The sequence below is a fragment of the Gopherus flavomarginatus genome, chromosome 6 (genome assembly GCF_025201925.1).
Source record: "Gopherus flavomarginatus isolate rGopFla2 chromosome 6, rGopFla2.mat.asm, whole genome shotgun sequence".
NCBI classification, from domain to species: domain Eukaryota; kingdom Metazoa; phylum Chordata; order Testudines; family Testudinidae; genus Gopherus; species Gopherus flavomarginatus.
Window position 1 is genome coordinate 127870987 of NC_066622.1, and position 16399 is coordinate 127887385.

A 16399-nucleotide genomic window follows, 5' to 3' on the forward strand; every position below is an offset into this window, starting at 1 on the left:
AATCTTTATTCCAGTGTGTCAGAGCCAAACAGGATAGCACCTCAAATGAGACAAGATGAAAATGGTAGGGGAGAATTCAAAATAAGGGTATAATATTTTTCACCTTCATTTAGATATCGACTGTGTTGCTGTGACAGCGATGCAGACATTCTATTGCTCCTCCCTACTTATCTGACCTTTCTTGAATGAACAAGTCTCTCCTCTCTTTCCTCCGCACTCTTTCCCTTCTGCCAGTGCCCCCTTGATGGTCCATTCATCCACAACTTCCACAGCAACCTCCCAGCTTTATTCCATGTTACACCTGTGCATCAAACACTGTTCTTGAGCTAATAAGCCGAGCCTTCTCCCTGTCAAATCCTCTTCCAAACCCACCTCTGCTGTAATGCCGACAAGAAATGGGGTCAACAAAGATTATAGAAAATCTTTGCTCCATCATGCTGTGCACTACCTTTTGCTGAGTGACCGTGTAATTACTTTACCTTATTCTATTTACGTGACACTCATTCCTTTTCTACATAGTAGGAGCTCCTCACGAAACACATCCTCTCAGTAGCCCCTTGAAGCTTTTTACAGACGGAGAGCTGATGGCTTGCCCAAGTTCACACATGCTTATGGCAGAGCCAGGAAATGTACCCAGGTCTGCAGCCAGAGTTTCATGCCAGAATAACTCTTCCCTCCCTTACTTTTCTCCCTTAATAGCACAGGGCAGGGACCCATGTGGTCTTGTATGTACTCTGGAGTACCCAGCATACTTTTGGGTGCTATAAAATAATAGATAATACTAAAGCATCTTTTGTTATAAAAATTCTGCAGCATTCTCCAGAGTAATATTCCCCAGACACTGTTCTATTGTAAGCTGTAGTATTTTAGGGGTACTGACTATATTTTCAGAGGTAGAAAATAGGGTGGAAATGGAAAAAAAATTCCCTTTTGTGAGACTGTCTGATGGAGATGAACCAGCCCTTCCTGTTGTAACCAGAGGTGGGTTAAGATTTATTGGGGCTCCAGGCACAAAGAATATTGGGGGTCCCCCCACATCCCCACCATGGTGTCCCGTCCCTTGCTCCTCCCCTTCCCCCCATGGCCCTGCCTCCTGGCCTGGCTGGAAGTCGGGCCATGGTAAGAGCTGCCCAGAGAGCCTGGGCTGCTATGGGGAGCCCTGGACCCTTCACCGGTTCTGGACTGCGCGCCGTGCTGGGCAGGGACATGGGCTGGGGGCTGCTCTTGGGTACCTTGGCTCCCTGCCCAACCACCCCTCACCCCTGTCCCTCCTGGGGGACCCCTCGCATGAGGCCCTGCTTGAGCAGAAGGTGGGGCAGATCCTGGGCCTAGGAGCAGTGGAAGCGGTACTCGGGGAGTTCAAAGGCAAGGGGTACTACTCCCACTATTTCCTTATCATGAAGGTCAAAGGGGGGCTTGGGACCTGTGAGGCCTGAACCAGTACATGGTGAAGCTCAAGTTCCACATGGTCTCCCTGGCCTCCATCATCCTCTCCCTGGATCCTGGGGACTGGTACGCTGCCCTCAATCTGCAGGATGCGTACTTCCACATTCATATATTTGAGGGGTACAGATGCTTCCTCCATTTCACAGTGAGGCAGGAACACTACCAATTTATGGTTCTCCCGTTTGGCCTGTCCACTGCCCCCAGGGTATTCACAAAATGTGTGTCGGTGGTTGCGGGCCACCTCAGTCACTGGGGAGGTTCCAGATCTTCCCAAATCTGGGTAGGGGCGGCAGGGCTCTGGTGGTTATTTAAAGGGCCCTGAGCCCCCCACAGCAGCTGGAGCCCCAGATTCTTTAAAGCACTGCCTGAGCCCCACTGCCACAGCTCCTGAGTAGTGGCAGCAGGGCTCAAGCAGTGATTTAAAGGGCCCTGAGCCCCCCACAGCAGCTGGAGCCCTGGACCCTTTAAAGCGCCGCTGGAGCCCTGCTGCTACTGCGCTATACGTGAACCTGTGTTATATCGGGTCGTGTTATAGCGTGGTAGAGGTATATGTTATTAGTTGGCCCCAGCTGAAATTAGTCAAAGATCTAATTAGTAGCAAGTTCAATTTTTAAAATATCTATTCACTAGGAAGTTGATTAACAATATGTGACAAGTAAATAAACTACAGAACAAGCAACTGTTATGCTCCTTTACATTTTTGTTGGCATGGTAACACAAATATTTTTCACTCTGCCCCGTGGGATTGGTCATTAGGCTGATAAGGTGTCCAGTAAATTTGTCAAGCATTATATGATTTAGTGATTGGTAGGTCTAGTCTAAATACAGTCACCATGCGGTGATAAAATGTGCAGTAAAGATACTTAGCTGGGGCGGCTGAATAGCAGCATTTTGGGGATTGGGAATTTGTTGTGGAACTTGATATTTTGTGGCTGGAGACAGTATGTTTTAAATAGTTTTCCTGGTTTATTTTCTTTCATTATTTTATATAAAACAAAGAGGAAGTGAAATAATTGGGCCAGACCTGCAGCTTCTGTAAATCAGCATAGCTATATTGAAGCTACACTGATTTACACCATCTGAGTATCTGACCAAGTGTAGTGTGTATGTGTGTCTGCCTTTCTAAGGCTTTGCCTACATGACAGGGGGAGATCGAACTAAGTTATGCAACTTCAGCTACGTTGACGTACTGAGATCTACTTACCGCTGGGTCCACACTACGCAATGTTGACTGGAGAGGCTCTCCTGTTGACTCCCCTTGCGTCGACAGGGGAACAATCTGTGGTCGATTTGGCGGTTCTTCACTAGGCCCGCTAAATTGACTGCGGATGCATCGATCCCCACATGTCGAACCCCAGTAAGTGTAGACAAGGCTTTTCCTATTGCTGGCAATTGTTTTTTGTCAGACATTCATAACACATCATATGATGCAAGTGTAATATGGTTTGGTGGCTGCTTATGGTATCACTCCAGTGTCCAGTTGTACAGTTGCTTCAAGCAAGATGTCACCTGCAGTGATTGTCGTTGGGGTGGCATCTACAACATATGGGGTTGCTTAGTTCATAGCACTGCAGGCGCTAGCCTCATTCCTTAGTAAGTGTCTAATCTGATGTGGGCCCTGTATCAATAGGTTCACTTTCTGATATGAAAGAGTTAATGCACTGATAACTCTGGTCTCTGGTGAGATGAAATCGCTTTTAATATCTGTGCTTTGTTTTCCAGTCCTTTGAATAGCTCCAAATTCTGATCAGAGCAGTTTATTATGAGTATCAGTGTATTTAAGAGACCGAGTTACTCAGAGGATTTGGATTTGGTAATAGGATTTTGAGTATTTAGCACCTTAGGTCACTTGTTCAGCTTCAGGTCAGGCTGCTGGTGCTAGCCCGTGAATTGAGGTTGGTCTTTGAAGTCAGGTGACCTGTGTGAAACAAATTGATGGTCCCAGGAGTCCACCTACAAATCCCTCATTAAATTAGCACCGTGATTGACAGTGACAGAAAGGAGTGCCAGGGAATTAATTGACCACTGAGACTGAACCATTCAGGTGGTAACTACATATTTGAATGACCCACTTTGTTGGGACAATGTCGGGAAAGCTCATGCTGCTACTAAGCAGTGTCTGTTCTGTGACAACTTCAGAGCAGCATCGTATAAATTAAAAAGCAACAAAAGGAAGATAGGCAGGGGCCTAACAATGAATAATAATCAGATGGTGTATCACTTCCTTATTGATTCCTTATCACTCTGTTTATTTTTCTTTAGGCAGGTGACAAGCATTATCATCCGAGCTGTGCACGATGCAGCAGATGCAACCAAATGTTCACGGAAGGAGAAGAAATGTACCTGCAAGGTAAGGATGCCTTCGTTCCCCAGCTGTGCCCGAAACAGGCTTAGAGTCAGACAGCCATTCAGGAAGTAGCATATCATCAGTGATCCTTTAGCAGCTCTGTTGATGTCTGGTAGCACACTCACTTGCCAGTCAGGAGATGTCCATTTTAATTTTTCCCCTCTCATAGTCATTCGAAGACATCTGCTGAGATCTTAGGTAACTGGGATTACAGCTGGCTCATCATCATTGATGTTCCCTGAGGAATAGATGTCACCATCCTGGTGAACGTTTCATATTAGGGTGCCCAAACAATTACCCGGCAGTCACTCCAAACTGTGGTTGCCCCAAATTGTGCTTTTAAAATGAATTGTCACAGGTAAATTTTATTGGTCAGCCCTTGAACTTTGGTGTTTTACATAATCCTCGGTGAACAGATATATGTGGGACACCAGAATGAGTGAGAAATGGTTTTGAGCAACCGTTTTTGTTGTTTCTCCCTTCATTATTTTGATCATATAGTCTCCTTCTCTTTTGGAACCTGATCCAGAGCCTGTTGAAATCAGTGGAAAGCCTTCCAGTAATTTTAATGGGCCTTAGTCCAAACTGTGTGTGTGTGTGTGTGTGTGTGTGTGTGTGTGTGAGAGAGATTTCTCCCCCCACCCACCCATACTTCTGTAACTTCTATTTCTGAACCACTCTTTCTTCACGTTTGTTTTTCTATCTGAATTCCCCTTTTGTCTAGTCATGTTGCTCTTTTATCCCCATCTACTTACTTGTATGTTCACATGTTCTTCAATCTTTTTTCCCATCCACTTCTTTTTTTCTGTCCATTTTCATCTGAAATTTCACGGTGTTGTAACCAACACTGCAGGGGTCTAGATCCAAAAGGCAGTCAAGGTGCGAGGGTCCTGAGGCTATTGTAAGGGCATCATGGGATTTGCTACCCCTATTTCTGCCCTGCTACTAGCAGGGTGCTGAGAGGAAGGTTGCTGGCCAGGTGCCCAGCTCTAAAACCAGTGTCAGTAGCAGTGTAGAAACGAGGGTTGCATGGTCTGGGGGTACCATACATCCAGTTGCCGGCAGCGTCCCGCTGGAGTGGGGAGCTGACAGCTGGAGCCACAGCCTCCCCGTGTCTGGGGCTGACTGCTGGAGCATGGAGCTTCCTGCAGCCAGGAGAGATCCCGGAGGTAGGGCTGACCCACCCTGGGAGTGCCCCTGCAAAGGAAGAGGAAGTCTCGTTCCTCCTCATCCCTAGCTGGGACTAGCGGCTGGAGCCCTGCACAGGATAGGAGCCCCTGACTGCAAGCAGATTTCACGGGGGTAGGGTGACCAGATGTCCTGATTTTATAAGGACAGTCCTGATTTTTGGGTCTCTTTCTTATGTAGGCTCCAATTGCCCCCCCCCGTCCTGATTTTTCACACTTGCTGTCTGTTCACCCTACACGAGGGAGATCAGATTTCAGTCTGTGACGCGTTTTTCACAGCCGTGAATTCAGTAGGGCCCTAGTGATGAGTTAGAAAACAAAGGGCAACACGAGGGTCTGAACAATGTGAACAAGTGAAAAGTAAATGGATTTGTTCAACCAAAAATCAGTGGTGATGTCTGTCACGCTGTCTGGAGTGGTTTACAACTGTGAGTGCCAGCCTCCGGGCGACTGTCAAAAAGCAGGGCAGAGCCCCCAAATTGGTTGTAAATCCTGTAATTAGATTTCGCCAACCCAGTACTAAATGTGAACTTCTGATACACTATAACCGTCTTACCATGAGGTCACAGACGGTCCCCTTAGGCATTCCAGTCAATCTCGCTACCCAGGCAGGCTGAAATTAATGATAGTTGGTTGCCATACACCAAAGATCACAAAAGATTCAGGTTGCTTGTAGTCCCAAAAGACCAGTCACTTACCCCAAGTCAGTTTGTTCCTCCGATCTCTCACTAAAGACAACGCTTATAGCCACTCCTATAGTAAACTAAGGATTTATTAACTAAGAAAAGAAATGTTATTTACAGATTAAAGCCGTCAAACATATATACACAAATGAGTTAGTGTGTGGTTCCAGCAGAGGACAGATTTATAGTAATCTGTCAGCGCTGAATGTCTTTTAGGGCTAACCCAGGTTGACCCTGGGGATCTCTGCTTCTGTTTCCTAGCTCCAGCAAAGAGAGAGAGAAATTTTTCTTGTGTCCCTGTTTTATCCCCTTCTTCCAGCATTCAACAGATGGGCTTTCTTGCATGTAGCACCTTCGGCGGTGTGAGAGGGCCATTGACCAAGTCTTTGTATCATGATGTTCCACGATGACCAATTTAGTTTTCATAACCTGTCTTGATGAGTGGTGGACCATTCCTCCTGACTGGTTTCACAGGTTCAGAGTTAGCGTTTTTACAGTTATAAAGCAAAACGTTGCAAGTTGAAATGAATGCATGCAACAACTTACAAGCATTCCATAGACTTTAGACATTAATCCCATTCTGGTAAGTCTAGTAGCTGTCTTGAACAATAGTAATGTACAGGTGAGCTGATCTGGTTTCCAGCTATGAATTTGTCAGGGCTCAGCTGATGCCTACAGCCTTGGCAAGAGCTGGCACCTGGTCTGCCAGTGTCACAATGTCAATCGTAGGAAGGGCTGAACTGATGTAACTTGCACCAGTCTGGCATATGGTGAATAGGCAAGCATACTCTGATTGGGGATTCCTTGGTGATCCAGTCTAGCCCTTGGTGTAAATGCAACTCCTAAAATAGAGTCAGAGCTGAAGGGCAGAGGGGGTCACTGGATCATCTAGTCAACCTTCTGTATATCACAGACCACCAACACACTAAAGCCAATGAGAACTGTACATACACCTTAGTGATAAATTTAGCCCAGGGGGATGGCGCAGGAGAGGTGTCTGGTTCCTTCATCTCATCATTTCTTTCACGCTATGTCCCTGCCTTCACCTCCCTGCCCCTTGGATGCAAGTTGCACACTTTTTTTCTCCACCTAATGGCAAATCAATGCAAGTTACACTACTCCACTGTTTACAACTGTTTTCTTACCAACTTACTGCACTGGTTGTATCATCAGGCCCTTCAGGAAGAATTTTACCAGCTTGCTGCAGGCTGCATGTAGCTTGCTGGATCTAAGTATCATGTACTTGAAAGTCTTTCCCATGGTGAAAGTCCCTCTGAGCTTCAGTTCATAGGAATATGGTGAAGCCATCAGTATAGGTTCCCCCAGGGGAACCAGTTCCCCCTGCTCTGAGTGGAACGGTAGTAGCTTCCCAAGCATTTTGCTGCAGGGGGAACAATTGCATATCGTAAAATGAGTGAAAGCAGGAAGCTCCCTCCTTTCATAATTACCATCTCCACTGGGCATTGTTTGTGTCTGCATCTCATTCCTCCATTGCCCTCTGTGTAAGAACACGAATGCAATCCTTGCCCCACGGTGAGTTCTGGGGCCAGGATTTCATCCAGTGTGTTTATTGATGGCTACTTGAATGTTACATCTAATGAAAACAGAGGAAACCTGCAAAAAGAACAGTGTGCGTTGAAACAAACTAATCCACCTGTGTTTTCCAGCCTTAAATTACCTTTCTATAATATTGGGAGAGAATCTGTGGGTTTGCCTGGGGAAATAAGGAATAGCACCAAAAATTTTCTTTCTCCAGCGTTTCCGTATAACACATTTCTCTGTCTCACCCAGGGGATTGGTGCCAGGGTGAGACGTTGCTTAGGGTTTAGAACGTGCCTGCTGTAGTTGGTTTTCATGTAGCCTTTCATGCTTTCCAGGCTTATTCTCTTAATGGGAGTTTGTAGATTTCAGAGCTTGCTCTGTGTTGTGGTGCTGGTGCATGCAGAAAAAAAAGTTGGACAGCTGAACATTTTGTTTAGTGTCTGCCAAGGGAGCAAACAAACACGTGGTGATGGAGGGATTAACAGCAGTGTACTGTAGAGTTTCCAACAGAAAAGTAATTAAACTGAACTAGGATGGGTCTGGAAGATTTACATAGCTCTGAGCTGTTTCAAAATAAATGAGCACATTTGGGTGGATAAAACCTAGAAGCCGTGGTTGGCTTGAGGTACAGGACAGCAAAATAGTCACATCTAACCTCATACCCACTTGATCTGAGTTCGGGTTTGAAGTTTGCTGTGTTTCAAACCTCTCATCGAGTTTGTGAACTGATATTGAGGTTGTTAGCTCTCTGAAGAGCACAGCTCAACTCCATGCCACTCTGCTTCCCCCCAGAAGCCGGGGAACTGCCCGCCACCCAATTCTGCCTAAGGAATGTTCACATCTAGAGGCCCCATTGTGCTACATGCTGGACACACACACAGTCAGACCCAGCCCTTGCCCCAGAGAGTTTGCAGTGTAAATATTTAAGACAAAGGGTGGGAGAAAGGAAATCTGTTTTACAGAAGGGGAATGGAGTCCCAGAGAGAGGATGTGAATTTCCCCAGAGTCCCACAGGCAGGGCCAACTTTAGGAAGTGTGGGGCCCAATTCGAACAGTTTCGACGGGGCCCCGGCAGGGATGACTTAAAAAAAAAAAGCAAACAAAAAACATGTAAAAAAATGCGTGGGGCTTGTACTCACCGGGCGGTGCTCTGAGTCTTTGGCAGCACTTTGGTGGCGGGTCCTTCACTCGCTCCAGGTCTTCAGTGGCACTGAAGGACCTACTGCCGAAGTGACGCCGAAGACCCAGAGTAAGCGAAGGACCCGCTGCTGAAGTGCCACTGAGGATCCAAAGCGCCACCAAGTGAGTAAAAATTAAAAAGGCGCCTCTAGCCAGGGAAGGGATTCTCACTGGACCCGGGGCCCTCTTAGGAATTGGTGGAATAGGCCTAAAGCCGGCCCTGCCCACAGGGAGTCTGTGGCAGAGCTGGGAACTAAACCCGGCTCGCTTGAGTCCCATTTTAGAGCCTCATGAACGTTCCTGTTCATCAGGCCTTTAAGTGAACCTTCAAGGACTGGTTTCATTCCGACCTTTGCAGGGTTTGTACAGCCCTGGCTCTGAGGCTGGTGTTTCGGCACTTGCCATCTTTTGTTTCGGCACTTGCCATGCTTCCTCCTGTTCACTGAATGCTTCCCCTGCTGAACGAGCAGTTTCTTCTTCCTTGGATCAGGCTCAAAGCTAGACATCTGATGCTGTGATTCAGAGTCCACGTGTTCCTTCCAGTCTCCTGTTGATGCTGTTTACATTGTGTGCTGCTGGCAATTGGAATCACTCCTGACGGTTTGTGCTTCAGCACAAGAAAGGGATCTTTTGAAATAAAGGCTCCCCTCAGAGCTGCCCCGACCCGTACCTTTTAACTTGGCCTTTGTTGGGAAGGATCTCCTGTGCCTGCATGTGAGATAATATTCATGCTGAAATACCGTAGATTTTTGTGTTTCATTGCGGATGCAGAGGAGTGGGGTGGGGAGGATCTTTCTTGCAGGCAAACATTTGGCTTCATTGTGGTTGGAATGGTGCTTTGGCTTTGACCACAATAGAGCGCAGTCAAGTTTAAAAATCCATTTGGGTTTAGCCTCTGCTCAGAAGCAGTTTCAATCTGGATAGTAACTAGTGGCAGCATTTCAGTCCTTGAAAGGATAAACTGTTGTGCACCACAGACAGAGAACAGGAGCAACCGAGGTACCACCAATGCCCGAGGGAGGGAATTGATTAGATGAGCTATGCCCAGATGATCCTAGCAGGTGATCCATTCCCCATGCTACAGAGGATAGTAAAACCCTACCCCCCAGATACAGTTCTTCAGTGATGGGAGGAACCCAGGTATGGAGGGGTTTTAACCACCCTGTCTGCTGTAGAGGCAGCAGAACCTGAGCCTTTGGAGCTCCTTGTGTATCCCTGGGCAGCAACATGCGAGAGTGGGGCTGAATCTAACCCTATGCAGACCCACTGGCTAATGCCCCTCTTATAACAGCAGGGGAGGTGTGACAGGGGTGCAACCTCAAGGGTGCTGCACCATGGCCTAGGGAAGGGGATTCCTTGCTCACTGGGGTGCCCTCCTGAGCTGGCCACTCAGGCATAGTGCAGGAATCAGGATTTTAGCACAAAACATGCTGTGCTGTTGTTTCTTTCTGAGTCCTCATTGCATCCTGCACTCTCAGGGATGGGGAGGGTGGGGTGGGACGGATTAGGTCAGGGGTGGCCAACCTCAGCCTGAGAAGGAGCCAGAATTTACCAATGTACATTACCAAAGAGCCACAGTGATACGTCAGCAGCCCCCCATCCGCTCCCCAGCCCCTAGTGCTTCCTGTCTGCCGGCATTCCCCACCAATCAGCGCCTACTCCCCCCACCCACCACAATCAGCTGTTTCACGTGCTCAGGAGGGGAGGGAGAAGGAACGAGGACATGGCAGGCTTGGGGGAAGGGGTGGAGTGGGGGCAGGGCTTGGGGCAGAGCAGGGGGCTGAGCAGTGAGCACCCCCCCAGCACATTGGAAAGTTGTCGTTTGTAGCTCCAGCTACCGGAATCAGTGCCTAGGTAAGGAGCCACATATTAACTTCTAAAGAGCCGCATGCAGCTCCAGAGCCACAGGTTGGCCACCCCTAGATGAGGTGATGCTGGGATTACAATACTCTGCACTTACTGAAGATAGTGCCTTCCATCCAAGATGCTCCAAGACACTGAGTGTACGTCCAGACTACCCGCCGGATCGGCAGGTAGCTATCGATCTATTGGGGATCGATGTATCACATCTCGTCTAGACGCGATGTATCAATCCCTGAACGCGCTCCCGTCGACTCCGGAACTCCACCAGGGCGAGAGGCGGAAGCGGAGTCAATGGGGGAGCCGCAGCCGTCGATCCCGTGCCGTGAGGACGGGAGGTAAGTCGAAATAAGATACGTCGACTTCAGCTACACTATTGCCATAGCTGAAGTTGCGTATCTTACATCGACCCCCAGTGCCTCCCAGTGTAGACCAGCCCTTACAGGTGTTAATGAATTGAGCCTCACAGCACCACTGGGGGGTAATGAAGTATTGTTACCCCTTTTTGACTCAAGAGGTTAGCTGATTTTGGGGGTCTTTTGGATTGTTTCCACTAGGAGGAGAAATTGGTGATGGTCAGGTATTTCTCTGATACAATCCTGTTTGTTTACGAAGTCCTGTTTCCCTGAATACAGGAGGAATCAAACAACTGGAGATAGTTTCTTTGCTCATGGTTCCAAGCCTCTTTCAGCCAGCACTATACCAAAAAGCTCTCTTTTTTTCCTCAAGGTCATGCCACCAGGGTTCCCTATCTGTGTCTGAGTCTTCTTTGCTCCTCTCTGTTTCTGTTGCTACACACACACACACACCCCTCTCCACCAATCAATGCCAGTTTTAATCGGTATTATTACTGTACCTCCCTTTTGCAAATGAGAGAAAAGGTGAAGGGACTTAGTGGGAAGGGTTTACCCACGACTGCATAGGAAGCTAGACATAAGACCCACTTCCTCTTCTCTCACCTCTGTGACCCACCCACAGATCCAGCCTCCTTCTCTGACCCACAGCAACATGACTTTTCTGGCTGCAACATCATATTCGAACAGATCCTATCCCTGCTGCACAAGATTGTGCGTGAGGTTTAATTCACTCATGTGAAAAGTACTTTGGGACCCTCAGATAGATGCCACTGTAGGCTGACACAGTCTTTGTTTTTAATTCTGTTGCATTTCTCACATGCTGGGGTGGAATTTGTAGGTTGTTCCCAGCACATTGCGATGCAATGAGGGGTCTGTCTAAGTATTTTAATGTTCTCTTCTCTGTGACCTGAAGTCATCTGATTTACTCTGAGTAATGCATTATTTTATTCCAGGTTCTACTGTATGGCATCCCGACTGTAAGCAGTCCACTAAGGCAGAAGATAAGCTACGGGTAAGATAAACAAACAGGAGGTGGACACTAAGCTCAGTTACACTCCAGATAATTTGCACACACAGTAACTGATCTTTCTCCTTGACAGAAAGTGATTTCCTATGGTTTTTATTGCCCCACCACGACAATCCTGGTAGCAAATACAGTGTTCTACTCCAGAGGTGCTGCTGCGCATCCTATGTTCACCATCTCAGTGTATTTGTTGCAATGTATTGTTCCAAAGAGGGCATTGTCCCCAGGACATTGTTCACCTTACAGCATGAGGGAAAAATCTCAAGGGAGTATTGTGAACAAAGCAAATGCGTCAATGAATCTTTTTATTTTCACACAGTCATGACATCTCTGTACCTTGTTTGTCAGCTGTGCTGTGTTCTTCAGAGCCATTTGCTGCAGTGCTCAGCATGGGCTGATCCTCCTTCACCATCTAAATGAACCCTTTAAACCTAATTTATTCTGTTTTGAATGCTAAGAAGACATATGCTTAATGCTAGATGTGCCCCTCAATATTTAGGGCCACATTTTAAGCCAGCCTGAACCAAGACTTAAAATTTGTGTGGCCAAACTTTCTGGATCAGATTCTTGATGACTTCAGTGGCGCTGAACTGATTTACGCCAGATGAGAACCTGGCTATGTGTGTGAGAAGTGCCAACAGGCCTTTATGGGCACTAGTGGGTTAGTTCGCCATGGAGTCGGTTACCCCATTTGTGTTTGCACGTGCCTGGTCATATGCAGAGATGAGAGAGTGTGCACCTGTGAGCCTGGTGAATGTTTCTGGGCTCAAGTTTTAGAGTCTGCAGATGAAAAATGGGCCAAGAGGCACTTTGGTGAATGTACGTGCTGTGTTCATGGTGTGCTCAGTTCGTAGCAGTTCTCTTCTTATGAAACGTGATGCTGGCACGCCACACTGGACAACATTCTCCTTAGCGTGTTTACTCTGAATGTAGCTAACATGCTGTTATTTTTGTGGGGAACAGTGTAAACTGGGACAACAGTCCAGCAGCAGATTCAGACCTTCAGGAAGACGTTGGGGAAGCAATGCAAAGCAGAGCTTTAACAGATGCAGCCCGATCCAGCACTAGCAAGTTGTTCTGAATAGACGCTTTCTCAGAGAAGACTTTCGCACTTCAAAACTGGGTTATTTTTCATCGGTTATTTGCTGCTGAAAATAACCACGTTAACACTTCAGGGTACGTCTGCACAGCAAAAAGAACCCCATGGCAGCGAGTCTCAGAGCTTGAGTCTACAGACTCGAACTCATGTGATGGTGCCAAAAATAGCCATGGAGCTGTTGCAGCTCCAGCAGGAGCTGGGGCTCTGAAGCCTGCGGAGACGGGTGGATTTCAGAGCCCTAGCTTCAGTGTGAGCCCAAGTGTCAGCACGACGATTTTAGCATGGGAGTGCAAGCCCCACAAGCCATAGTCTATAGACTCGGGCTCTGAAACTGGCTGCTGTTGGGTGTTTTTGCCATATAGACATACTCTTAAGGTATGTCTGCACTGCACACTGAGACCGGGCTCCCAACCAGGTTTCAGACCAAACCCCACTTCCATCCACATACAGATCAGTCTGTCTTGGGTCAGCCAAGCCCTCAGGACTTGTGTCCTAGTGCCCTCCTAGGGGGTGGATTCGAGCCTGAGTCCGTGTCCAAGCCCTAACCTTTTGCAGTGTGGATGCAGGTCAAGCCACAGATGCCAGTCAGGAGGTCTGCATAGTGTAGTATGACCATCTTAGACATACCCTTATATATCTGGCCACATGAACTATACATGATACTATAGTGTGGCCTAGTGGATGGAGCATTGAACTGGAACATACTTCTTTTTTATTCCTGGCTCTGTTGCTGGCCTACTGGGTGACCTTGGGAAAGTCACGTCACTGCTCTGTGCCTCAGTTTCCCTATCTGTAAAATAGGGATAATGCTACTGACCTCCTTTGTACAGCATTTTGCGATCTACTGAGGAAAAGTGCTATCTAAAAGCTAGGGATGATTTTTATTGGGAGCCGATTCTGCTCTGATTGCTGTAAATCAGGTATAAATCTAAATCAGTACAAATACACTGGTATCAGAGGAGAATCAGGCCCACACTGTAGTGTATGGGTGACACAGTTAACTGTCTGGATTGATCATTGCAGATTCATGCCATTTGGTTGCAAATGTCTGTAGAAATTACTTTACAATTACAGAGAGTATGATTATTAAATAGTAGAGGTCAAAAATTTTCAAAGATTTTGAATTTTTTTCTCAAAATTTGTAGTGAAATATCATCACCATTTTCCTCTTCATAGGAAGAGAGGGGCTGGTCCAGCTTGGGAAATCTTGGAAGTCAGTAAGCATGTTAAAAGAACAGGAGTACTTGTGGCACCTTAGAGCCTAATAAATTTATTTCAGCATAAGCTTTCATGAGCTACAGCCCACTTCTTCGGATGCATAGAATGGAACACACAGACAGGAGATATCTATACATACAGAGATCATGAAAAGGTGGAAGTATGCATACCAACAGGAAGAGTCTAATCAATTGAGATGAGCTATCATCAGCAGGAGAAAAAAAATCTTTAAAGTGATAATTGAGATGATCCATAGAAGGTGTGAGGAGAACTTAACATAGGGAAATAGATTCAATTAGTGTAATGACCCAACCATTCCCAGTCTCTGTTTAAACCTAAGTTAATTGTATCTAATTTTCATATTAATTCGAGTTCAGCAGTCTCTCAGCATATTGGATGTTCTCTCAGGCCAGTGGCTTTCACCACACTGAATTGTGTCATTTGTACAAATACTGCTGTCCATGACCAGCATATCACGGCATCAGCCGATACCAATTATCCAACGCTGTGACATTCGTAGAAGAGTCAGTTCTTTCAGGAGAAATATAAGGAAGTGATTGTTGCCCTAGTAACAGACAGTCTGGGTATTTTGATGCCTCTTCCTCTAAAATTAGAAGGTGGAGACATGCCCTTATGTGAAGTGTGCTCTAAAACCATCAGCCCTTCCCTGATTGAGGACCAGTGGGTTGAGCTGCTGGTGAACTGCTGGGTGGAAGCCGCTGTAGATTTGTCAGGCTTTTAGGCTGATTTAAGGCTCGTTGCTCATTCAGCTGTATGGGTGTAAAACAGTGTATTGTGGCAGTGATTGGGAGACAGACTGCTTGTATTTATTGGTGTGTGGCTTGTATACAATATGTTCCCTTGTCAATGACCCAACAGACTTTTAATGTTTCAAAGTATTCCTGACAACATCACTGCCATTGCAAATATGCTCCAAGCTGACCTTTTGAACCTTCTGGCTTATTTCCAGTCCCCGTGAAAGTGCAGATGTTCCTTCCAAATCTCTTTGCTTTTCCTTTATACATCCAAGCCAGCAAGTACTTTACACTAAGATAATCTTAACTGAAATCAGTTAAATTAACAGAGACATTCACACCTGTATAATGTAAGAACACTGCCTTGAAATGGCAGATGAGAGTGCTTGTGACCTCATAGTATTGGACAGGACGAGATTTTCTGGTGACGTGGACTCTGCACTGCTGGATTTCCTTTCCCTTTGAAACCAACCAAACTCGATGCAGCTTCAGAAGTCTTTGGCAAGCTCTGTTTTATTTCAGTGACTTTAACTAGAATACAAGTTAGTCAGCGCTCTCGCTAGCTAACTCTTAGGTCAGGGGAGGGCAAACTACGGCTTATGGGCTGGATCAGTCCGGCCCGCAGGATTGCCAGACTCATGAGGCAGTGGGGATAAGGCAGGCTCCCTGGCCCCACGCTGCTCCTGGAAGCAGCCGGCACCATGTTCCTACAGTCCCTGGGAGAGGGGGTGCAGAGGGCTCCATGTGCTGCCCTCACCTGCAGGCACCGCCCCCCACAGCTCTCATTGGCCAGGAACAGGGAACCGCAGCCAATGGGAACCTTGGGGGTGATACCCGCAGGCAAGGGCAGCACGCGCGGAGCTGCCTGCCCCACCCCAACCCCAGGAGCCACTGCTGGACATGCTGGCCAGGGGCCAGGGCAGACAGGGAGCCTGCCTTAGCTCTGCTGCATGCCACTGCCATCCTGGAGCCGGTCAAGGTAAGCAATGCCAGGCCAGAGCCTACACCCCAAACCTCTTCTGGACCCCACAACCCCAACCCCCTACCCTGAGCCCTGTCCTGCACCCCACACCCATCCTGTACCCCAACCCCTTGCCCTGAGCCCCTTCCTGCACACTGCACCCCCTCCCACATCCTGAACTCCCTCCTGCACCCCAACCCGCTGCCTCAGCCCTACATCCATAGCCCACCATACAATTTCCCCACCCAATGTGGCCCTCGGGCCAAAAAGGTTGCCCACCCCTGTCTTAAGTGGAATTCATAAAAACAAGGGTTGCTTAAGACCTTTTTCCCCATTAGATTTTTGTGTGGCGTGTTATGAAGCCAAAACAAGCAGGAAATAAAGCAACTCTACATAAGTGCCAAGTATTTGTTTTTTATCTTATTTTACAATTTTCTGCCAGTTGGTGATTCTGCAGCTAACCGTATGTGACATTAATGTGACACTGCACACAGTTTATTGTCCAGCTTAGTGAAAGGGGGTATTAGTAACTGTGTTGCAAAAGACCTTGAACTCTTGGTGTTTATGTGCTGTTCTGTATCCAGGAGAAACATTGCTTTTTTCACTTTTTTTCCCTCTTATATTTCGTGGCAGCATTCCTCATCTGATTTCTTTTATCCAAAGAGTCTGGTTCTGCGCAGACCACGCTCTACAGAGGTTTGCTATTGTGTTTTCATACCGTTGTTGTTAATAGCCTTCTTTA

At 47.1% G+C, this 16399-nt stretch overlaps 1 protein-coding gene across 8 annotated transcripts in view; it reads left to right on the forward strand.

Moving 5' to 3' along the window:
* Positions 1-16399, forward strand: part of ABLIM1 (actin binding LIM protein 1) — a 317067-nt gene that overhangs the window by 239970 nt on the left and 60698 nt on the right. For all 8 annotated transcript variants that reach the window (XM_050958982.1, XM_050958988.1, XM_050958980.1 and 5 more), the window contains exons 7-9: positions 3709-3796; positions 11554-11612; positions 16291-16353. In XM_050958982.1, coding sequence (XP_050814939.1) covers positions 3709-3796; positions 11554-11612; positions 16291-16353 — 210 coding nt within the window. The remainder of the gene's footprint in view (positions 1-3708; positions 3797-11553; positions 11613-16290; positions 16354-16399) is intronic.